At 40.1% G+C, this 24,862-nt stretch overlaps 1 protein-coding gene across 5 annotated transcripts in view; it reads right to left on the bottom strand.

The window, feature by feature from the left end:
• The window catches only part of anks1ab (ankyrin repeat and sterile alpha motif domain containing 1Ab), a 40,254-nt gene that overhangs the window by 8,578 nt on the left and 6,814 nt on the right, over window positions 1-24,862 (bottom strand). For all 5 annotated transcript variants that reach the window (XR_004796755.1, XR_004796754.1, XR_004796756.1 and 2 more), the window contains 7 exons: window positions 16,814-16,886; window positions 11,070-11,185; window positions 6,803-6,901; window positions 5,773-5,919; window positions 3,377-3,484; window positions 2,393-2,563; window positions 77-214 (listed from right to left, as the gene is read on the bottom strand). Coding sequence is in view for 2 of the 5 variants with exons in the window: in XM_035662867.1 (XP_035518760.1) it covers window positions 77-214; window positions 2,393-2,563; window positions 3,377-3,484; window positions 5,773-5,919; window positions 6,803-6,901; window positions 11,070-11,185; window positions 16,814-16,886 (852 nt within the window). In the remaining 3 variants the exon portion in view is untranslated. The remainder of the gene's footprint in view (window positions 1-76; window positions 215-2,392; window positions 2,564-3,376; window positions 3,485-5,772; window positions 5,920-6,802; window positions 6,902-11,069; window positions 11,186-16,813; window positions 16,887-24,862) is intronic.

The raw sequence follows: 24,862 nt of genomic DNA, 5'->3' as shown, positions 1-24,862 counted from the left end.
TCTGTCATCCACACTGTGTTTAAAAGTGTACGTATGTCTGCCTTAATGCTGAAGTCAAAAGTAAAAAGTGACTTACAGTTGCCTCGTACCCGCAGGAGTCCAGGATGAGTTTCTCAGGCTGGTGATGCCAGGCGGACACCGTGGCGTAGGTAGCAGAGTGGCTCGGCGGCCGGAGGTTTAAACGAGAGTCTTTGTGTCGTTCACTCTGTCTGTCCTGAATGGTGACATGAAACGAAGTAAATCCATCTATCGAGGCAGTGAAAATCTTCCTCTTTTTAGTGACAGGATACTTTTCTTTACCTATGTACACTTTAGTCTGTATAGACAATGGTGGTAAGAGTGGTAAGACACTGTATTTTGTGTATTATAATAGAATTCCACTGTTTAAACCTGTAGCCACATCAACTTCAAGTACAATTTTGTGTGTCTCAGTCAAGGTGGGGAAGTAAACAAAGTCTGACAGCTGTACATTAGTGTGGAGGCAACAGAAGTCTGCTTGGTCAGCACATTAATACAACTTGTTTTTGATCTGCTAGTATGCTCATAAATATTCATGCACTGGGATGGGCCTTGAGGTCAATGTGGGCTGTGCTCTTTCATAAATCTCTTGTCAGAGTGAAATATACTAATGACAAAAACCACTAAGCGTTTAGGAAAATGTATTGTATTGATTTTACATATCATGGATCCTGAGTAGTGTAGTCATGCAACATTTCCTGTATGTGTGGTTTTCTCTTTGGGCTCAGCGAGTCAGAAACCAGGCGAGCCATCTTGATTCTTTGTGTGGGTCGTGGTTTGACCTTTAGCAAATGGTAACATTTGATCACGAGTTATTATTTGTTCATCCTCTTAAAGAGGAATCCAAGAAATTCTGGGAAGCACATAGAACTGAATTTCTGTCAGTGAAAGATGATACTGTATTGGATTTTTAGTTATTCAAATATTTATAATATTCAAAGCTACTCTGGAGACAAATGATAAAGATCACAGAGCTTCTAGTAAAAGTTGGCTAAGAGGTACATTTGGAGTTGATGTTGATAGTATTCATGATAGAGATTTAGTGTGGGACGGTAGCTAAAGAGATTACGTGAACAGCTGTTTTATGAAAAATGGAAGACAGGGCAGGGAAATAAATCAGTACTGTCGTGTTTAAACTTTCTGTGAAATTATACTCATCCAAATGAATGATTCTATGCAAGTTTTAATTAAAAACTAACAAGAAATAAATAAATAAGTCATTTAAGTTTTTGTTCTACATTTTTTAAGAGTTTTGTCTGATATAAAACAACTCATATACAAAACCTTCAGACAGTTTATTGCCGTGAACATCAGTTTCATTGTGGTATGTATCATTTTCGGAACAATTATCTTTATAATTCAGTCATATAAACCAGACCTAATCGAGGTTTAGTTAAGCTAAGTAGCTAAACTTAAGAACAAAATATATGTAATTAGATTACAGTCTTTCAGCCAGAAGCAGCAGTGCTGGGCTTTATAATATTAGTTCCCCTCTGCATCATATAATACTTTTTTATATTAGTTTTTTGGGGGGCTTTTATCGCCTTTAATTGATAGTGACAGCTATGTGACAGGAAAAGGGGGGAGAGAGAGTTTCATTTATTTTATTATGTACACCTAGCTAAAACCAATCAGTCTAATACAGCAGTACTACAATAAATCCTCCCTTCATGAAGGTTATAATGTTCAGTTTTTGTTGAAACTGAGAGGTGTTGGTTCAATTGTATTGTCATTTTGGAGGATGTAGTTTGTGGTGCAATTTTTTGTCTAACCCATCAGGTTAAATAACAGAAACACCTTTCTGGGTAACACAATACAGTTTAAAACGGAACATTATAGGATTTATTGCAGGACTGTTGCATTATACTGCATTAGTTTTAGTTACATGCGCCTAATAAACTGGCAACTGGAGTATATCACATAAAATATAATAGAATTTCTGGAAAATCATTTGAGAAATTGTAGATAAATGGATAAAATATCAGACAGGAATGTGTCTTTTGGCTAATCCAGCAAATTAAATTCTTGACAAATCAAAGTACTTCATCAAGTTTACCCAAAAATGAAAGTCCAATAGTTTCATAAAGTAGTCCAGCTCATTGATTTCCAACATTGTCCACAATGGTTTAATCCATCCAGAGATATTAAAGAGATAAACTATGGTATGAATGATACAAGTGATTTTCTGATAGTAGACAAATTCTTATTATCTCACTGTACTATATGTGTTGTAAACATATTGCTGAACCTGGTTACAGTTCAGTGTTCACTGAGACTGAACTCAACCATTAAGTGTGACAAGACACCCCAACACATCTAACTTTCTACAGCGGTTTCCCAGAAGACGATAAAAGCGAAAGAAGGTGGAACTCACTACAGAGCGCGGCCTCTCACTATATGAACGCAGAGAAACACTACAGTCTTGTTCAACTCCTCTCCGCCTCCGGTCTGACTCTGTCAAGGGCAGGAGCATGTCCATGGAGCGACTGGTGTAGGGGTCCATTTGACTGAGTGGAGATGTGGTCTGGGACAGGAGGTCATGAAACTGCCATATACACACACACACACACACACACACACACACACACACAAAAGAGTACAAACACATCACATGCACAGCACAGATTAATGATTTGACAGCACTGCCTACATGGGCTGGTTTCCCAGATCTACATCCAAGCTTAATCCGCAACAAAAGAGCCTCTTCCATGGAGATTCTCAATTCTTTTTAGCCCAGTTTAATCTGCCTGGGAAATCAGCCCTGAGTATTTAACTGTTGTGAACATAATGATATTGAAGAATCTCATTCCAAAATTAGATATCTGCAGCTGAAAAAAAGAAAAGGATCCATTTTCTCACAAAATGATGTTGGCATAGAAATAAAGCTCGCCATGCAACGTTGTTTAACTTCCATCTTGAGCTCTGTTTTAATTGTTGCTCAATAACTGGGTGTAATCATCTATCTCTACTAAAAATACTGAGAACTATAAAAACAAATACAAACAAATGTTAACCCATATTAAATAAAAAAACATTACGTATCTTTTATAGACATCACTGACACTAAATATGGGTTACATTGAGGGCATATGCAGAACTACTTGGCTAATTGGCCATATTTGAGCATACCCAATATATTTAGCAAATTAGGGTTGACAGTATGTGTCTGCACTACAACGGTTAAATAGGACCACTAACAATGCTGCAGTCTCATTCACACTTGCATGCTTTAGAAAACATATTTCTTGTGCTATGTGCTGTATTTTTGTGGAGCAGACATCAAATCAGGGCCACCTTATGAAGAGCCAGCAGCGAAGTGCCTATAATATTTGAACTGTATCAGTTTCACCAATCTTACCATAATTGGGGACAGACGACGGGACTTAGACGGTGCCTCCTCATAGGGTCTCTCTGCTAGAGAGGCAATGATCCTCTTCCTGTGGCCCAGGGCACCAATCTTAATAACCTAGAGAAGACAGCATCAGGGCACAATATAAGGAGTGCATTGTCACATCAATATCTCAAACACAAGAATGTATCTAGGCTAAGCTAATAGAGATATATCCAAAATACACTGACACAGAGTTAGTGGCATGCACCATTCACTGGCAGGCATCCACAGGCAAACAGAAATGACTCTCGTCAATAATTCAGCCTCAATCTGTTTTGCCGTAAGCTTAAAGTACAGCACTGTCTCTTTCCCGGGACACTCTATAATTCAAGATCCATTTTTGGACATAGTGCTAAAATAACAGAGGGAGAATTTGGTGATTTTTGGGACGATAACAAGTAATATGCAGACAAACAAGTGATTTTCAAACAACTGTATTACATAGATCCACTTAATTCGTCACAATTAAAATACATGTTTTTAATTTACAGTATCTTAACACAGCAAGTTCACCTGACACACGTCAATCCATAGTATCTATGTCTCTTTAAACCTTTTACAAACGCAATATATATACCAGCTTGTGTGGCTAAAACCCTCTGAGGAGGAACCATAGGTTAATTTTATGTAGTCAAAACTCATTATCTTAATACTTCATATTTGCATAATTGGCTATTAACATTCATGCTCATCCAGTAAAGGTGGATGTTGAGTGATTAATGTTACATTTGAAATTATGTTGCTGGTACAAAATACTCCGTAACAGGCTCATACGGTTCTTTGTCTAAAGCCTTCAATTATTTATTCAGTGAGAGTCGGAGGGAGAAGAGGCAACTGGTCTGTCCTCTGGATTTCTGGTGATGTTGTCATTATTCTCATGTACAGAATCCCATTGAGACCAGTATGCATGAGGCGTGTGAAATAAGAGGAAAATTGAAATAGTAATAAAGAGCCTAAGGATTGTATGGGAATTAAAACCAGCTTGTAGATCAAAATGAGGATTGATACTATTTGCTGTAAGATGCTGAAGAGGATGTAGGAAATGTAATGGGCAAAGTGAGTTCTGCCAAGATGCTCAGAGGCAGTTCTGCTACTCTGCACATTGAATGTAATGTGCCCTGCTCTCACACCCATCTTTCTGTACTGCATCGCAGTCTGCTGGACACAATCCCTCACACACTGCATACAGTATGTTTGGTACAGTATGTTTGGCTGCTGCCTTCCTGCTGCTGCTGCTGCTGCTGCTGCTACTGCAGCTGTTGCGGGTTTCTGCCATTTTGCCCCCGCTGTCATTGTGTTTATCACAACTAACCACACATAGAAGTGCTGTGATTAGTGCGAAAAATATGATCGCCGTAAACATGCTCATCCTCTGCTCCCACACTGCCTCCTATGAGTACATATCAACCATATCAGATCATCTGTTTGGATTGTCGGGCTGTCTGTCATGACATAAACAATGCTAATGTCTACATGATTGGTTATTGCTACTGTATCAAGGACAAGGACAGAAAATGTTAGCATTGCTGTGGTGTTTAGCAGTTTTTTTGCCAGTCCAATGAGATCTGTAGTCAATCAACTTGTTTACAATACAAACAAAACACTATGATCAATACAGCAAATCAAAAGGATGGATATAAAATCCCTGTAACTTAGAACAACGGCTGCTTGTGAACCTTTTTTGGTGAAAAATCCAGTATTTTACAGTAAATTAAAGATTAGGGAAAAGTCAGGAAGTAATTTTGTAGAAGACAGCATGTTTTTTTCTTATTTTATATCCCGTTAATCATCTTGCAAACCCTCAGATTTATTTTAGGAACCCTTGAGGAAACCACTGCTGTAGTCTCAACACACACACATCTGCACGGAGACAAATCAGCATCTGCACACATGTTCAGCCAAACTACTACATGTGTTTCTCTTCGAGCCCAAAAGAAATGAGTCCTGCTTTGTAATAACAAATTATCAAACAGTGTTACACTATTTCCATAAAGATTAAACCAAATTATATACTTCCCTGTCATCAGCCACCATATTGCTCCATAATTTACATTTTATCTGTTAGTTATCTACTAATTACTCAGTGATGTTTCTGCTGTAGTTTTATGCAAATGCTTCCACCATCGAGCACTTTTGTTATTTCAGCATTGCATTTTAAAGTGCTTCTTAACCTCAAACCACCACACGATCCATAAATCTTTTGATTCTGCGAGAACTGATCCAAAATGTCTCAAGGCCATCAACACTCTTTGGGTCTTTGTCAAAGACAGCGACAACTTCATCAATGTCCTGCTCACCCGCCATCAGAAAGAGGCCAAAATCTAAATTGCACTTGATAAAAATGTTAAAAGAAGGCTTCTTACATTGACAATCTCCAGTTCCCACAGGTTCTTAACACACTCCAGTGTGCGGTAGCCACTTGAAAGAAAGTTGGGCAGATATTCATGCAGGCCGAGGCCATCCAGCCAGGAGGCAAGAGATGTGCTGCCATCACAGCCCAGTGCTTTAACCTACAGTGAAGGGAAAGACATGTGTAAGTGAGCAAGTACTGTAACTTTGTACAGGATATCCATCCTAGCCATGTGGCTCAAGGGACAGAAATGTCAGTCAGTCAGAGATCTGGTCCCCAGAGGATGAACTCTATGGACTGTGGTGATCCCATGACTTTTCATGTAGCACCACCAGCTGGTTGATTACTTTAATTAATTTGGTAATCTGAGTAATATGTTGACAACCATACATAGGGGATACGTTCCAATAACTTTTATGATCCCCTGACTTTTTTCTGGATTCCTCATGAGATCAAAATTTGGCTGCATGCCAATACCTGCTAAACTAATACCATTGTGTAGCATGCTAACAGGCTAACCTGAGATGGTGAACATTATACTGCCTAACATCAGCATGTTAGTATTGTTTCTGAGAGTATGTTAGCGTTTACCTCAAAGCAATGCTGTGCCTGTAAATAGCCTTACATAACCCCCAGCATGACTGTGACTGCGACACATTCACATGCTTGGACACATTTTTTATTTGAATAAATAAGGGTTTTTCTTACTTTGCCAGATTTTCCCACTTAGAACCCATGTACAGCATTTTCCTTAATGAAATCCTCATGTAATGCATTTCAGGTTACTACTTAAAATTATAGTTAGTAAAAAAAAAGCAATGCGTAGTTTAGTTCAATTTTAAAGTTAATACTATTACCTTCATGAACTTTTGACTTATTTGCCCCTAAATCTTTGGTGTGTCTATCTGTGATCAAAAAATAATTTTGATTGGAAAGTTTTTGCTTATCTACTATTTTTATTAACACACTGATATTTTGACATTTTATTCACTATTAGTCGCTGTCTTTCGTCGGTACTGAGGTTAAGTTATGATGTTAAGTACCTTGGGCAAGCTGCGTGCCGCATGGAGGATTTTCTTTCTGTGTCCTGGGTCAGTGATCCCAATGTCTCTGAGATCCTGGTCCTCCATCACGTTACTTCCCTACATGTGCACAAACGCAAGGGATACACACAAATAAACACATTCACACACAGGCGCACACACACAGCCATACTCATACACACATGCAAGCAAACAAACACACAAGCACATACACATGCACAGAGACAATACACAATATGGACATACAATAGCACAATACATGAAAATAAATCAGTAATGCATTATATGGTATATTAGTGTTACTTATGAATGCACTTAAAGACCACACACACACACACACAGAGCCATATAATTATACATAAAATACACTATACTGACATATAAAAATCGCTTTATAATAACATAGGTCAGTAAAAGTAACATGACTTGTTCTACACTGTATCTAGTGGGGCAAAATTGTAGCTGTGCAAACACATACTTGCTCATGACATACACACACATGCGCACACACACACAGAATATGCACATCTCTGACACAAGCAGTAACAGCAGAGTGGGAGGACAATGAAGTCAAATAAATTGTGCATGCCAAGAGTAATCAATCTGATCGGGTGCGACTCAGAGGGAACAAAGCCTTCATAACTGCAGCAGCATCTACAGGATCTCTTTGCTGCTGTGTTTCATTGAGGGAAACTAAACAGTCCAAGAGGAAACGAGAATATTTCACTACAGTTTGTAACAATTCCTCAGTTTAGGATGTAGAAACAATGAACAACAATCGTTTTCCACCTCTTCAAATCTTGACTGACAAGTAGATTCTTGTCTATTTCATGTAGCTGTTCATATTTACGGCTCCAGCTGCTTTGTCATCTTATTCCGGTTTATAGGCAGGAATAAAGATACGAGGGGAACCTTGAAAATGTGGAGCTAAGCGTTTTTCCCTGTGGACTGCTGCAGATTGATTCTTCCTGGCCAAGAATGTTAAAATGTTCTGTAGTCTTTAGTCAATCTGCTCTTACTGGATTGGTTTCAGAGCACAATGCAGCAGTATTCACAGGCCTGTATCAGGGTGCAGTTTGGAGATTACTCACTGATCGCAAGAATAAAGGTCAAAATGAAGCGGGGTCTGATGTAAGGGAGGCCCAAAATAGATTCTCCACTTTTATTAACACAGTTTGAAGTTTGATGATGCCCCGGGAGACTTGGCAAACTTATTATTTCATGCTGCATTTAAAACATGTGACGGGAATGTATGGTTCAGTTGTTACATAGCTTATGAGCTATGGTAGTTTGATTTAATCTGATACGACTTGCAGATGTAGCCATGGTAGAAGTCTTTCATCTCACTAAATGCACTCAGTTAATGCAACAGTGAATTAGAATTGCTCTATTTCTATGCACCACAGAGGAATTGTTTAGAAAAATCCAATTTTGTTACTTTTTCAAGAGTCGGCAGGCGTAACAATAATCTGGCAAAGAAAGAAGACTTAATTTATGTGTTACAATATGTATGTTCAGCTCTACATTATAACATTTGAGAAAGGGGGGCTGCAGAGTCTGATGCAATATTAATGCAGTAAAGACGCAATGTAAATGCATGATGGGGAACTTCTAAGATGTTTCGCACTAGACATTTTGACTCACTGCCACATTAGTTTGGACATCTGAGCAATGAACCATAACAGTAAAACAGTAAAAACAGAAATTAGGTGGCATTTCTTTGACTGACAACAAATCCCACAAACAAATTCTGACAATCAAATTCAGTTAGATTGATCACATCTGAAGCAAGTCTGGCAGAATCCAAAAGGGCACAATATTAAACATTCACAATGTCTGCCTGACTACTCTGACCTTTCCCTTGTTTGCAACCTCCACTTCCTTGTAAATATCCATGGGTAATTTGCCTTGTGAAGCTAATGATTTATCTCCTTGATGCATCAAGTCCAGCAGACACATTAGTCGTGGCATTAAAATGAACATCAGAATGACTAATGACCCGTAGTCCTCATCACATTATATCCTGGAAATCTTGATCATTTTGGAATCTTCCAACTCAATAAGACAAGAAGGTTTCTTGTTTCCTTTTTACTACCACCTTAATATCAATACACTAGTGTTATATAATGATATACACTGTGAGAATCATAGACATATTTGTCAGCCAGTAAAAATTTTAAACTTAGCTTTAAAAACCTTAAAAACTCATTCTTTAATATCTGTCTTTGGTTAGACAAGGGTATTGCAGCTAATGTTGAAAATCAATAAGCAGAACTGATTTATGGCTATATTGGATTTACAGGATTTTTGCATTATTTAATTAAGAGCTTTTGTTTGTCAGGTATTTTACTAGAACAGTAAAAAAAACAACAACACAGCATTTCAGTTTAATCTAATATACCATATCATGACATTTATCATTAATGCAATATGATATTGCATATGCAGATAAGAATTCTGGTTAGGTTAGGTTCAATACATACCATTTATAATTTGATTCTAGTCTGCAACCTTTGCGGCATTCCATTTCCTAGCTATCCATCTCCTCTGATTTCCAGTCACCTCTCTAATGTTTACTTACAAATAAAAGCATAACATATCCTAGAAATTCCTACATACGCATCCTTTAAATTAGCTTTCTCAAGAAACTGTGACCACAAAATGTACTGAGCCAGACATTTTACGGTTAGTTTCTTTCTCTAATGGCCAATTATGCAATCTAAATTACCTCAAACATATATTTTTGTGCTGCAATGTCTAGTTACTCACTGTCCGCCATATACAGAACACCAATATATCTGCAATACCCCTGCTGACATATCAGCCCGGACGATTTATCGGTCTAGCTGTAACCCATATCACACACACCTACTCTATTCCTTTTACTCTGACTATATATTTTGACTGCACATACTACTTCAGATTTGTTGTCACCTCATGAACGAACACAAATCTGAGCCTAAAGCTTGTATCTGCACAGCACCTCATAGTAGGAGTTATCACACGTTCATAAGGACTCCCATTATGTTGTGATCTCATGCCTTACCAGAAAGAAAAACAGACCAGAGAGCAGCAGACCTCAGCTGGAACACTTTGTGAATACAACCACTTTTCCTCTGAGCTTACTGGTCTCACTTAACTGAGCTCAGCTGTGACAAACTGATGTAACATATAGCCCATAGTGCCAATGCTGCTCTGTGGCATGAGAAATGTTCACATTTACCCTTTGGGCCTAGTTATTTACCATGTAGAGCCATGTTTTCCAGAGTAACATGACCAGGGATCTGAAAACGTAATGGTGTTTTCTACAACCATTGCCAAATGCAATATCGAGTTTCTTTGCAATGTTCTTTATGTGTATCACAATAACGCTTTTAGCCAGACTGTGAACGTCTTTTGAGCTGCAGTTAAATTAACTTATCAATATGTAATCTGACAAAAGCGGTTAGAAAATGCAAAACACAGACAGACAAAATGTGTCAATGCTTTCCAGAAACACCATCTGTCTGATTGTGTTTTTTAAACCATCACAGTAGATAAATCATATAGTTTTTGTCATTTACTTACTGGTAAAATAATACATTTGTAACCAAAATAAATGTCTGCATGCAAACATGTGTTATTAAAATCTAAAAACCAGGAGTATACAGTATATAAATACAGCATTAGAGCATGCTACTGCAGTGTAATCATACATTGTGCAGTTGCTGCAAGACCGACTCGTAAGTACCACAAGCAGAGCATAATGGGTAGAGGATTTAGTGAGATTTGGCCAACAACCATGCAAAGTGTATTTAGAAACTATAGTGTGTTTAGACTGAGGATCGTTTGTCCAAGTCTATCTACACAGGGGTCAAGTTCAGTGACTGTAAATCAGAAGATTCAATAAAGGGGGGAGGAGTTGGCTTTAGAATTGTACAGTAAATGAGATAACATGAGTGGGAACGCTGGGAAAAGTTAATAGGTTTTGGTTGTCATTTGTCTTGCCATTGGTGACAGCCCATATTCTTTAAAGGGATTCAGTGTGGGGCCATAAATCTTAGCAGGGTCATGCATTGCACAGAGGTGAAAGGGAGTTATGAAGGGGAGACGGGGGGAAGAGAAAGGGTGCAGGGGTGAAAAGAAGAGAGGAGGGAGTGAGTGGAGTTACTGGGAGACGAGCAGAGTGGTGACATAAAAAGACAAATGCAGCTAGGTTGACACAGGGAGAGACAGAGTGATGTAAAGTGGAACCGACCCTTGAGATGACGTGCTGCAGGTGACTCACCATGAATCGTAGGTCATCGAAGCCATTGAGCAGAAACTTGCTCTCGTACTGCGGCAGCCCCACGTGCTCCAGCCACTCTCCAACCGGCTGGTCCAGGGCTTTACCACAGGCCCCATCTGCCGAGAGAGGGAAGCGCTTCAGCAGTGAGAAGCCGTTCAGCCGGTAGCAGCGGCACTCAGAGGACGACACATGGCATTGCCACATCATCCTCGGCCAGCAGAGGCAGAGCCGAGTGCAGCAGCACCAGGCGGGGTGGGGGGGAGACAGGGTCCAGGCCGGGGGTGAGGGGCTCCCAAGGTAAAGGCGGGGGCCCAGCTAACTCAAACACAGAAGGAGGGTAGGAAGTGCTGCAGGCCCAGCTCAAGCCCTGCAGGGGACTGACTAGGCTAATATACACCCACTGGTGCTAGTGTGACTGACTGGAAATGTCAGGCGAGGGTGGAGGTAGTGCAGGGAAGGAAGCCCATCTGAAGCTTGGTATTGTTAGTTATGTTGGACTGAGCCACTACGGCATCTTCCAACAAACAGGGTTCACTAAACATTCCTTTAGTGATCAGATGAGCGAGTGTAAAAACTAGTGCCTGGCTAGTCCGAAAACATAATAATACTACAGAAAGACTAAATCATTTTCAAGCTGAGGGAAAATGGAAATATTTATCACTAAATCAGACATTTTCATACATCACACATTATTTACTTTGCTAAAACTATCCCCATAATATTCTAAAATCAGAAATAACTCCATCAGGGTGTAACACAGAAATATTCAGTTCCCCCAAAATGAATTTGTCTTCACCACATACTTGTAAAGCTCTGGCTGAGTCCCATGGCTTCATTGGTCAACCTCTTTGAGAGCTAGGACACGGCTCATACAATGAAGGTAGCAGCATTCTAAAGTACTGTTGAGGTACTCATGTTATTTTTGATCAAGGAATACACATTTGCTTAAATTATTTTTTTTTTTTCGTCTTTACTCCAGAGCCACAAGGAGTACGGTCAGGTAGACATATTGTAAATCCTACATCAAAAAAATAAATGTTGGCTTAGGATTTCCACAGTGTGCTGATTCCAAAACTCCTCAATTCATAATCAAATCCAAGTAAAGATTCCTTGATAAAGCTCCAGGTAAGCTGTCTGCCAGTGCAAAAAGGCTCAGTGTCCTTGGTGGTGCCAGTGCTCCCTGTGCTGCCCAGCATTCACACTCTTCAGCAGGCTGCTGGCTGTGCGGCTCCGCCAGAGAACGTGCTTCTCATCTCTCAAAGCAGTAAATCCAGGTTCATATCCTACAGACGGCAGGTGAGCCTTTTGACTCTGAAGCGAGGATCACTGCAGGACCACAGTGCAGGTTAAGCTAGCTCCTTCCTGAGGCAGGCGCCCCCCACTCCCGCCCCAGCCCACCTGGTTCTTCTCCTTGCTGGGTACAGCTAGCAGCCTCTGTGCTCAGGGCAGAGGTTTGCTGCATCCCCTGCCTGTCTGAGACATGCAGGCAGCGCAGATGCAGTCACAGCAGCTGCTCCTGGCTCACACACGCTACCCCTCACTGCTCACAGGGCATAACGTCCTGACGCCGGCTACTTCTGCACAGGAGATCACAGATCTGCCTCAACCTCAGCCACTGCTGCCACGTCCTTCCAAACATCCACGACAGGCAACAGACTCAGTGATCATTCCCCCTTCTCATCCGAGCAAATCCCTCAAGCTCTTCTTTTTAACTCCCCCCCTCCTCGCTCTCGTCTCTCTCTGCTTTCTTTCTCTTGCTCTCGATCTCATAGCCCCATTCCCACACTGTGTGATCGCACTGCAGGGCTGCCGTATGCTGCCTGATGAAGTGGGGTGCTGCTCCACGTAACCACCTCTCTCTCTCTCTCTCCCTCACTCTCCCACTATATCAATTCCCCTCCCTCTGCCTCTCTCTCTCTCATCAGGCCTCTCTCCTCCCTCTCCTCCTTCTCCTCTTCTCTCTCTCTCCCTTTCTGGCTTGCACTCTCCCTCACTCCGTCTTGCTCCCCCCTGCCTCTCGTTCTCAAACACACAGACACTTTCTCTCTCTTCATCTGTCTCTCTACCCCTTTCCCCTTCTATCTTGCCCCCCTTTCTTTCTCATACAAATGCACACATACCCGCTCTTCTCTGTCTGTCTCTCCCTAACCTTACCCTACCTCACCCCCCCTCTCTCCCCACTGCACTGATTAGAATTGCACAGAGGCACTCTGATCTTGCCAGTGCAGAAAGGACACCACCATCAGAGGCAAGGAACAAGCACCAAGAGCCCCAAATCACAGTCCTTTCTGCAAAGAATGACTAGAATGTAAAAGGATGACATAGAGTCAATCCTCTTCTGCAGGAGCAATGCCAAAATTTTAGGCTAACATGGGATATTCAAACAAAGAGCCTCCTCAAGCCCCTGCTTATTAGCAGATGGCTTTAATTCATTTACATCTTACTTTGATGATAGGACAAGGGGGGGCAGCATTGATTCAAGTCAGCAGAAGTCTCTAATGCACTCGTACAGGAGAGGGAGAATGGGAGAAGAGAAGAGAAGAGAAGAGAAGAGAAGAGAAGAGACACTTCAAGTCCTCTCTTCTCCATCTCACCCAGTCATACAGCATGACAGAAAAAAGGCGAATTCCATTATGTACTTCCAGATGCTCATGTCACATCATCCTTTTTTAGTGCACAACAGAGGCTACTTACAGGAGAAAGCCTGGATAAACAAGTGAGATGATATAAAATTTGGATAGATTTTGAATGAAAAAGACACACACAGCACCATTTGACTATGCCTACACAGGGAGTGGTAGACTTTAGCACCCACCTATGCAGGGGTGCTCACTGCGTCCATCACTGGTGTTATCTGGGTACAGCTGCAGGCGGAACGTAATTATGCAGGCTTTCAAGCTGCTTGCAATCACCTCACACATTCCCAAACGGGTAGTCAGCCAGTCAGTAAGGCAGTCAGGGCAAGGAGAAGAGGTGCCAACAGAGGGAGGCAAAGTGAAGGGCTATTGATTGAACCTCCTCCGTAATTGGCTGCCTGTACCCCTGTTACTCTGGCGTTAACGATCAGGTAAAAGGCCAAGTCGGGTCTCCGTGACCCGTCAGTTATCCACAAGGACCAGTGCTCATCATTTGTTATCAGGAAGAGAAGCTGCTGTCAGATTTGCCCCGACTGGGGAGAAAGATGATGGAAAGAGAGAGCGAGAGAGAGACGGGGAGAGGGAGAGAATGAGCAGGAGACAGATAAGAGACAGAATAAGACTAATAAAGGAGGAGGCGATGAAACATATGGGCGAGATAAGATGGTAATTGGAAGTAAGAAGGATTGATGTGGACTAATTATGATTCACTACGAGATCCCTCAACTCCTCCTCCTTCTTTACTCTTTCCTCACCAAAGTCAGCTCTTACACCACAATATCCACACAAAGACTGTTAAAAATACCAGCCACCCCATCCAATTACTTCCATTCATTTGGGACAGCAACACCTCCCACAGTAGTAGGACCTAATTACTGACTGACAGAGTATCCAATGCTCCTCCGTGGGGGGGAACTGGGTCACTGTCTTATCCCCTGTTAAACAGGCCAAGCTGTCAAATCTATCCAAGTGTGTTTCTGTACGGTTTGAGCGCTGCTAGGTCTAGACTTGGCTCCAAGGAGCGCCCAGAAAGACCTATTTACAGCAGAGGAGGTAGAGGTTGTGCCTAGATAAAGCCGTGCCTCTTTATCAGAGCAGGAGAAAAGCACTAGCTTCTTGTCAACACACCCAAGCGCTGAAGAAAATGAGCCGCAAAGCTGAATTAATTCAGGGAAACTGAAGGCGGACTCTTTTCCTTTGAACGTCAGAGTGTGCCTGTACACAAACCGAGCCGATGCCTCCTGTGTGCTGTTAGCTGAGCTCTCTCTCCACTCCCTCTCTCTTTTTAAGCTCATTTACTCAGTGCTCTCTTAGCACACAATCGAGGCACTCGTGATGGGCACACACCACACAAACAGCCTCATCCTTGGGCATGCAGAATGGCACAAAACTGCAGGGTTGGTTTTCGCTGCCACAAAAATCTGGTGTTCCTAAATCTTTTTCCTGAAGACGAATTGGCTGTCCTGATATGAGAGGGGAAGTTTACAAGGAAAAGGTGTTTTGAATAGAAAAGGGATAGTTGATAAGATTTTCCCATTTTTGTCACAAAAGAAAGATAAAGGTAGAATGAATGAATGACAATTTAGGTTTCCATCTTTGTGCAATCCCCCTTATCTCCTTCTCTTCTCTCTCTCTTTCTCCCCCTCTTCTGGTGATGAGTCTGAAGGGTACTTGTTTGTTTCCTTTCATTACATTGTGGAAATGTGACCTCTTTACCAAGCGACACGTACCAAAACAGCAACAAAACCATCCTCGCAACCTCCAGGACGACTTGTACACAATCTCCGATTAAAATCGGGAGAAGCGACTGCATGACTCAGCTGAATCTGGGACACTTTCAGCATGCTGTTCTCCAAACAAGGCCTATAAATAGCACACACCTATACGTGTAGAAGAAGAAAAAAACAAACAAACAAACAACATATTCCCTCTTACGTAATGTGAAATAACCTCAGGTCTTAATTGTTGGGATAGCAATTAATCTAAGAATCCTTGGGTGTGCTGGAAGTCAAGTTACAATTAAAAGCATAAATTCACACAACAGTGGAAACCAGCTTTGCTTTAGGACTGAGCTGCCAATATGCATTTCCTTTTGGCCTAAAATAACATTAACAAAGGTAAATGATTTCATAAGGCTTGTGTATGGGGTTAAAAGCAGCCTGGAAGTAACTGTAATTGTGTAAAATAAGGGAAGATTAAGATGAAGATGCTGAATAATAGTAATGATAATTGGTGTTAAACTTACTATTTATTTATTTATATTATTATATTTTTGGCATCCTTACTTCATACTTCATTCATGACCATTAATGTCTCCCTCCTGTCTTTCATTTTGGGTGATGTTACACATTGCTGTGGTCAGCAGATTGTTAATCCATGAAACAAACTAGTGCATAACTAATTAAAAATATTTATCTTAATAAATCTGCTGAGACTTCTATAAGGCGCTCTTGTGCCCCAGAGAAGCTGTTACACAATACTGTGTGATGAAACCACCTTATGGCGGAGTATCTAATGGAGGTGGGTTTACACTGTATTAACTCAGGAGAGTTATCTAAACAAACTGAGCTGATGCCAGCTGGCTTCTTCCTCTCTACTGCCTGAAGGACACTTAATGAGGTGTACTATCAATTCAAGCCCTACTGAGATATACAGTAACTCCAGAAAAAAAATATGACAGTGAGGGGAATTCAGAATTAGATTTCGCATTAAGTGGAAAGCTTGTGTGTAACATAACAACAATGATGTGCCAAACAAATGCCAGCTTCAGTCTCTATCCCACATCTTTTCTGAAGGTGTGTTTGAATACTGAATAACAGCTCTTAGAAAAGCTGCTCACAAATGTAATCACTTACAGGGTGTAAAAAGTTTGGTTGCTGCTAACATTACATATAATTCCAATCCAATATCCTCTGCTGGGCTATCATCAATGCAGCACCAAGGGCTATTAAGAGCTTTAGAAATGGTTAATGAATAACACTCACTTAATACCCCAGTTGTCATTTTGCATTAACCAGCCAATAAATTACACACCACATAGTCATGTATCTGGAAAAAAAAAAAGAACCACTCCATTCTGCATGAATTAAAAAGGTGGTGAAGCGTTACCTGAGCTTGGTGTGGGCTGTTTCTTTTTGGACGTTTCAATGCCTGCTCCAATCAAGTTCATGATCTTCTCAATCTGTTAAAGAGAACAAACATGAAACGGGAGAAAACAATCACCTTTGCATTTGATTGAAACTATAAATGAATAACAATACAGAGCAGTGTGGATCTTACGTTACAATTTTTTCAGTACATATCAGCCTTTGCCATTAATTCAAAACATGCATTAAAATCTGTCTAACCCTCCAACGTCACACCGTAGCCAAACCAATTACAGAACAGGGACACTGAAGGAGTAGCACTGGGTGAGCAGTTAGGACAGAGAGTTGCTGCTGCTGGGAGTTCTGGGAAGGAGGCGGACTGCTTTGCAATGATGGATTACAAGCAACAGTCCAACGTGGACAGCAATTCAATGACTAACCCACCACTCAGCGAAAACACTGCGGGGTGATAAGGTGAATTACAATCTAGAAGCTTTTGAAACTCCAAATTATTGAGTCCTATAGGCAGTCCTGTAGCCAAGTCCAAACTGCATGAACTCATCCTCCAGAGATTCAGATCTGTTGCTGACTGTTCCTTAGTGAGTATTTGATTGCCCTCTCAGACCTGTATTATTTAAGCTTCACAGAATAAGGCAACAGTTTACTGCAAGGTTAACTGAGCACAATGCTGCATGCAGGAGATTACAGAGCAACTCAGAGAAGAGTTGTTTAGGGGCTTAGAGCCAAAACTGTTTATTTAAGTAGTCTCTGACTTTCCAGGAGCAACAAAATACATTTCCAGGTTGTTTGCTTTTGTTTATTTGCTGGATAACTGAACAGTAAATAAAGTTCTAACAAAGCGCTTTGGTGCGCAATGTAATATGTCATCAAGTGCTGTTAAAAATATAATCAAGACAACTAATTAACATTGTTCGGTAGTTTTATCCAGACCTACAGTTTATTAGACTATCTATTAAAATAAACCCACATACAACCCAAAATGTAAAACCATAATCCAGATTTTTTTACGCTCATTTAAACATTTTATTACCTTCAGACAGAGCCCTGTTTCCAGTATTTATGCTAGTATGCTAAGCTTGACGGCAGCTTGAGAGCGGTAGCAATTTCCATGTCTAACTCTGAAGAGCAAAGTCAAAACACGTAGTTTCCCAAATGACAAACTATTCCTTTAAAGACAACAGCATGAACATTTAATAAGATGGGAGCATTTAAAGCAGGTGTGAGATGACTTGTTATTGTAATCTGTCCCACCTTATTAAACATTCAAATACAAGCATTGTATTTCACTGACTTCATTAAGCTCAATTGGAACAGACATTTCATAAGAACCCAATGTCATATTTCTTCCATGTAAATATACAGAGTGGTATATCTAAGTCATGATATCCCAACTAATGCAAACAGTCTGGGACTCACCATATGCACTGCATATCTGAATAATAACATATCTACTGCATATTTGAATAATAATCACTCATCGCTGGGTGAGTGTAAGCAATTTGTCGACACACCACACTACTTGCTGACACTTCATGCTTCAAAGACAAAAGGACCTCATGCACAGAACAAATGCACCATTCAGGCTGCAGTCACCTAAAAATTCTTCTTGCGAACTATTGCAAATCAGGCTGGGAACTATATTTAGAATCACTAGAGTAGTCTATTCACAATCAGCAATGAAGATTTTTGCGAGCCTGAAAAGCTGATTCTGCTTTCACTAGTGACACCAGAGACACAGCCAGGCTTATTTGATGTAATATTTAGTGTTTGAAAAAGCCCTATGCACTTCGCTAGTGGCATCAACACTGTGGAAAAGCCTTGATTCATTTGGAAGTCAGGCACGTGGGACACATGGCATATGCCTCCAGCAATACAGACCTCACATTACTCTCTGAATTAACCCAGTTACATTCTATATCATACACACACACACACACATCAGGACTGCATTACATCTTAAGCTTAAGTGCACCTTTAAAACCTGTCACCAAAATGCTGCTTCTACGGAAACCAGCATCATCATAGTTAACATAAGTGCTGAAATGGTGACATGACATTATGCACGTACAGCCTCATCCACTGTATAAATAGCTCAATGTTTGGCACCAGAGTTCAGGTATTTAATATACTGTATTTTGTCATTCAAAAGAGAAAGTTGTCGCCAAATATATCAACCATATTACACAAAATTTTCATGAAATAAAGTTGGCCTGTGAACTCAGGTGAATTAGTCCATTAGTATTTCCACCCAACCATTAATCAGGTACACCCACTTATCCTTAAGGGTCTAGGGGGTCTGAAGCCAATCCCAGTTGACACTGGATTAGAGCCAGGGTACACCCTGAACAGGTCGCCAGTCAATCACAGGGCTGACACACAGTGACAGACAACTATTCACGCTTACATTCACACCGTAGGGCAATTTAGAGTCAAGCAACCTGCGGGAGGAATCAAAAGCACCGGGAGGAAACCCACGCACTCCACGCAGAAAGACCCCGGTTTGAACCCAGAGCCTTCTTGCTGTGAGGAGACAACCACTAACGACTGCACCATTGTGCCGCCCCATTAGTATTTTTAAACCATTAAATCCACTTCGGCCTGAAATAGCAGGTAGAGATGACTCATAGGTGAGAACAGCTGTGAAGAAATAGAGACTAGAAATAGGGGGAAACAGCTATTCTAGCTCCGATATACACCGATCAGCCGTAACATTATGACCACCTGGGCACGCTGGTGGTCATAATGTAATGCAGCCCCGTACGCAACAAGCCATCACAATTTGGCCCTTGTCAAAGTCGCTAAAATCCTTACATCTGCCCATTTTTTGTGCTTCTAACACATCAACTTGAGGACAAAATGTTCACTTGCTGCCTAATATGTCCCATCCACTGACAGGTGCCATGATAACCAGAGTTACTCACTTCACCAGTGGTCATAATGTTATGGCTGATCGGTGTATGTTGTTTCCATACAAAACTGTTACATGTTGTGTCCGTATAAAAACCATAGTGAAAAACTAAATGTTGTAGTTTTATGTGAGTTATGGACTGAACTATTTCTTGGCAGACTGCAGTGACTTCCTGCAAACTTGCAACCTTGCCTGGCAACCTCCTGGCAATGACACCATGTGCTGGATGGCAGATTTTGTTACCTTCGGACCAAGCCAAGTCTTTACGCTAAGCTAAGCTAACCAGCCACTGGCTGTAGCTTTATAATTACAGTATAAATATTTGGATACTTATAGATGGAATCAATATTCTCATCTAACTCTCTCAAAGAAGGCTGAGAAACACACTGACAGTTGACAGCTAAGTATAACAGAATCATCTCCCTGACGCAATACAGTCCAACAACACCACAAACTACATCCTCCAAAATGAGTAAGTGTCCTTATTGGACATGTATTAAAAATGAAAAGGTCCAGGTTACCCTCACCTGCAAGTCAGCTCTCAATGGGAATTCATTTGATACAAAAAGCACTTTCCAGTGAAGGTCTGGGAGTAGGGTGAAAATAATCAGAAGAACTATTCACACAGAAATGTAATTGATAGTGCAGTTATAAAGCACAGGGGGCTCTGGGTGGACTATATCATTAAAATCAGTGGTGCAACTCTGAGTGATAGCACTACATCCTGAAGTGATTTACATGTTAATACAGGTTGATCTGCTCTTCAGTTCCTTCACACACTGCAAAAATTATCCCTTTTATGTCACCTTTTATACGCTCTAGCTTTGCAGTGAAAAAGATCTGACAGTAAGGTGAAATCATTTTGCATATTTCTAATACACGGTAAGTGGTTGACAGGCTTTTTGTGATCAGTTCATGACCTTGAAACGTTCCTTATTCTGCACTGCCTCCAGATATCATGGGAGGTGAAAACAAGTAGAGGAGAGATCTAATCCAGCAGCTGTATGTTGTCCATTCAGGAGCCTGAGACAAGCTCTTCTGGAGATAAGTTTTGATTTAAGATAATTATTTTTAATTCTAATAATTGTAATGAAGATAATTTGACTCTAAGGGTACAGAAAACCCTTAGCAAAATATACAAAGAATTATGGTAAGGTACTGGAGTAGCAAGATCCTAGAAAGTATTTCCTTGTCTTCAACAAGAATTGAGCTGTAAAACCCAAAGAGCAGACTTTCTGGGTTCACACTTCCTAGTACAACTCGATGGACTACCAAGTAGGGCCAAACTTACACTGCTACTGATCTTGGGTTTGTGATTTTGATTTGTGAAGAAGGATTAGTTGAGCAACATAGACTGCATCTTTTATCAGGCAATCAAAGTACAACAGATTGCTGACTTGAATCAATGTGGCTTCAATATGTTAAGAGACTGTGCTTGTTACTTTTAAGTGAGCTCCATATTGGCCGGGAGTCAGCTGTCAGCCTCAGTGAGTTCCTCTACAAGCCTTATTATACCTACACTCATTATCTGCATCACTGACCCAGGACAATATACAGCATATACATAAGTGGCACTGTTCCATGAGAGAAAAGTAACAATCCTGAAATACTAAAGTAGGAAGGAAACCAGGAAATTGAATAATATAATGTAATTAGAATTAATTGGAAAGTTTCCCAACTGGAGCAGAAAACACAGTCTAAAGACAAACCGGTGGCACAAATCAGCAAACAGTGAATGCTTTCTATGGACTGGAGCCGGTAAGGGTCTGACTGTCGTAGCTTTATTGTTGAAACTAGGGATGAGCGAGTCCACTTATCTGTATCTGTTCAACCAACTAAATTATCTGTATTTGTGTCCGTACTCAGAATGTGTGGGGTTTAATGCGGACATGGGTTGTGCAGGTGAAGTGGGCGGGACTAAGTGAAAGTTGTTCATTTGAACTTAAATTGATATGGGTGGATCAAAAGTATATTTATTAGAAAAGTATTTACAGAATTGACCTTCAAAATCACAGGAGTAAAAGAACTATTAACAGAACGAGTACAGATATTTAGACATTTTGCTCGTTTGAAACTCGTACTCGGAAAAAGTACATCATCTAAACTCGTTACAGCAGAGTACTTGCTCAGCCTTAGTTGAAACATCATTGAATGACGTCTGATTGGATTGCATCTTTAAGGGCTAAGCCAAAATTGTTCAAATCAACTGGATCAGGAGATTCTGACTATGGCTGTACATTCAGATGCTGTGGTTGGTAGGTCCATCAGACTTTGCTGTTTTTGTTTTAATCTGTTTTCAGCTTTATTGATGAAATACGTATTACCTATGACAGAAATAGCCTAAAGTCATTGGAAAAGGAAGCGTGGGGTTTGAAACAATCCACCCAGCCAGATCAGCCGGACCAGCCCACCGAGGCTGGAGGAGAGGAAGAAAGCCGTATAGGAGCCACGCTTGCCCAGTTTGGACATAAGGCTGCTACTGGCTAAATCAGAGACTGTTGTGCCTACTTCTTTACAGAAACCTGCTCCATCAACATCCCGGATCCTTGACGGGCGGATCGTGTTCTGAGCTGACAGATCGCAGGACGAGAGGAGGCGGATTCTGTGTTTATATCAATGGTGCTTGGTGCTCAAATGCAGTCAAAGTGGATGGACGCTGTTTCTCAAATGTCAAAAAAAATGTATGTGAAGATTGTATACGTGTATGTATGTATATAAATAACTGTTTTTTAAATTATTTTCTGTGTGTGTAGCATTAAGGGACAGCAAACTTCCATTTCGTTGTACAACCTTGTGTTGTAAAATGATAAATAAATGTCTTTGATTCCTTTATCAGTGTACATGTCTTTCCTTGATCAGTGTATATGTATATGTTAATCACTGTCAACTATGGGCTTTGAAGAACATACAACAGCTCAATAACAACACAAACACAACAGAAGCCTATGTAGAAACCATAGCTGTGTCCCAATTATATATCAAACACAGTAGAATACAATAAACGATGGTACTAACTGTATGAGACATGAGCTGTCAATCATACTGTGACTGTGAAACACTACTGCCAATTAAACTTCACAAGGAGAAGAAGTATACTTTCATATTGGAGTATACTGAATTTTGCCACTTTTCAAGCATGAAAAAGACCTTAAAACCTCGTGAGCAACGTATAAAAATGGGACACAGCAGGTGGAAATATTTCAACTGACTTTAATAATCACTTATTTCTAAAAAGTAATAATAAGGACGTTATGTAATGCGTGTGTTTTAATGTATCTTTTTGTGCATGCAATTGGCCTTTTTTTCCCTCCAATCTTTTTTGTCCAGTCAACTTCAGGCTAGCTAATAAGATAGAGATAATGTGAAATAATCTTAAACAATGTGCTTTAGAGCTAGGGGGTACAATATTGTCCACTGAGCCAGTGCGTCCTGCACATAAGTGATGGCAGCGAGCCCAAAACAGAGCAGATAATGGAAATGATGGCTGGATATAATAAACTAACCAAAAAGGCTGCATGCCTCACTGGAGCTGGTCTGGAAACAGGATTACTGCCTCAGTATCATTGTCAATAAAGACAGATGGGCCAGTAGCTCCACACTATACAAGATCCAAACCACATAATTCTGTCCAGCAGTGCTCAGGATTTGCATTGATTTCTATTTATTTGACAGCTTTGGAACCACAGAGCATAAAAAAAGCTACTAAGAATGCAAACAGTAAAGTCACGGTGGCCTTCGTGGTGTACTGTAAATGTGGCGAGACATGGTGACATGAGTGCATTGCTTTGTGTCGTAGATGTTTAAATCTTTTTTTGCGGATGAAGGTTGTTTTTTTTTGCCTTATAACAATCTTAATAAAACAACTTTATATTTACAATTATTTTAAGGAAAATGGCATTTGCTGTATACAGTTTTGGCAGTGACAAGTGGCTACATTAATACATTACTCACTGCTTTATTAACCACTACATGAAAATATATTTAAGATTCTGGCAGTATATCTTTACTTGATTTATGTACATTTTACCATGTGCTTGCATCCAGCTTGTCAGGTAGTGCTGGAATTGGGACTTAATGTCAACTAATGTCAGATTATCATAAATTAAATTCCTCAGTGTGTATTTTTCCACCTGTACAAAATAAGAGGTGTCAGCGCTTTACCTGAGTGATGGATAAGAGCTAGTGCTGAAACTATATAACTATAATTATTTTCCATATGAATTATTCTGCCAATTATTCTTTACAAATTGGCTTATACAAGGTCATCACAATTTCAGGGAGTCTTCAAATTTTTTTTGTCCGTCTAACAGTCAAAAACCTAAAGATATTCAATTAATACTCATAAATGACAAACGTGAACCATCAAATACCTTGTATTTCTGTTTGAAAAGTGATTTAAACAATAAACCATTATTAAAATACTTTTTTTTATTTTTCGACTGACATAATTTTAATGTTAAGGATTCTAATCTCTTTGCAACTCTATGTCCAATCATTTCATAATATAAAATGTTTAGAAGAAAAGTGCTAACTGATTGTGTTTTTCTTTGTGACGCCAAACATGTATATATCTGCAACACAAAACAGCTTAATTCTGGTTAATAACGGTTAGGGAAAAACTTGTGGCCATGGTTAAATAACATTCATTTTCTTCTATTATGCAGAAAGAATTAGTTTTTTGTGAAATAAATGTCATGGAAAAAGGTTGCAAAAGGTTTGTATTGGATGTAATCACTGTGTTGTATATGTGTTCCATATAAATGTTACTGGTTGGCTGACTTTTCAGAGCAGCAGCTGCTCTTGAACCAGCTAAATTAATTAAAAACTGCACGCAGTCAATGAAAATAATCAATTTGTTTGTCTGACAACAGAAAAACTAATTTCAGTTTCAAGCTGGTGACGAAATTTAAGTTTCTGAATTTGTATTAGAATCAAATAAAACTGTTCTTTTACAAAATAAATACAATACTTTAAAGGTTAAAGTAAGACGCCATGAGAGCACAAAAGCTTTCCCTTCAAATTTAAACCTTCATATTGCTGTTTTCAAACTGGCAAACTTGCAGGTGTGGAATAATGCCATTTAACAGCAGGTTGGATTAAGACATTAAGACATTTCTTTTTAGCAAAGCTTTTGGTCCCTTT

This window comes from Morone saxatilis, unplaced genomic scaffold (assembly GCF_004916995.1).
Source record: "Morone saxatilis isolate NCDOM2014 unplaced genomic scaffold, NCSU_SB_2.0 Contig18, whole genome shotgun sequence".
In the NCBI taxonomy this organism is placed as follows: Eukaryota; Metazoa; Chordata; class Actinopteri; family Moronidae; genus Morone; species Morone saxatilis.
This window is presented reverse-complemented; position numbering and strand designations above follow the sequence as displayed.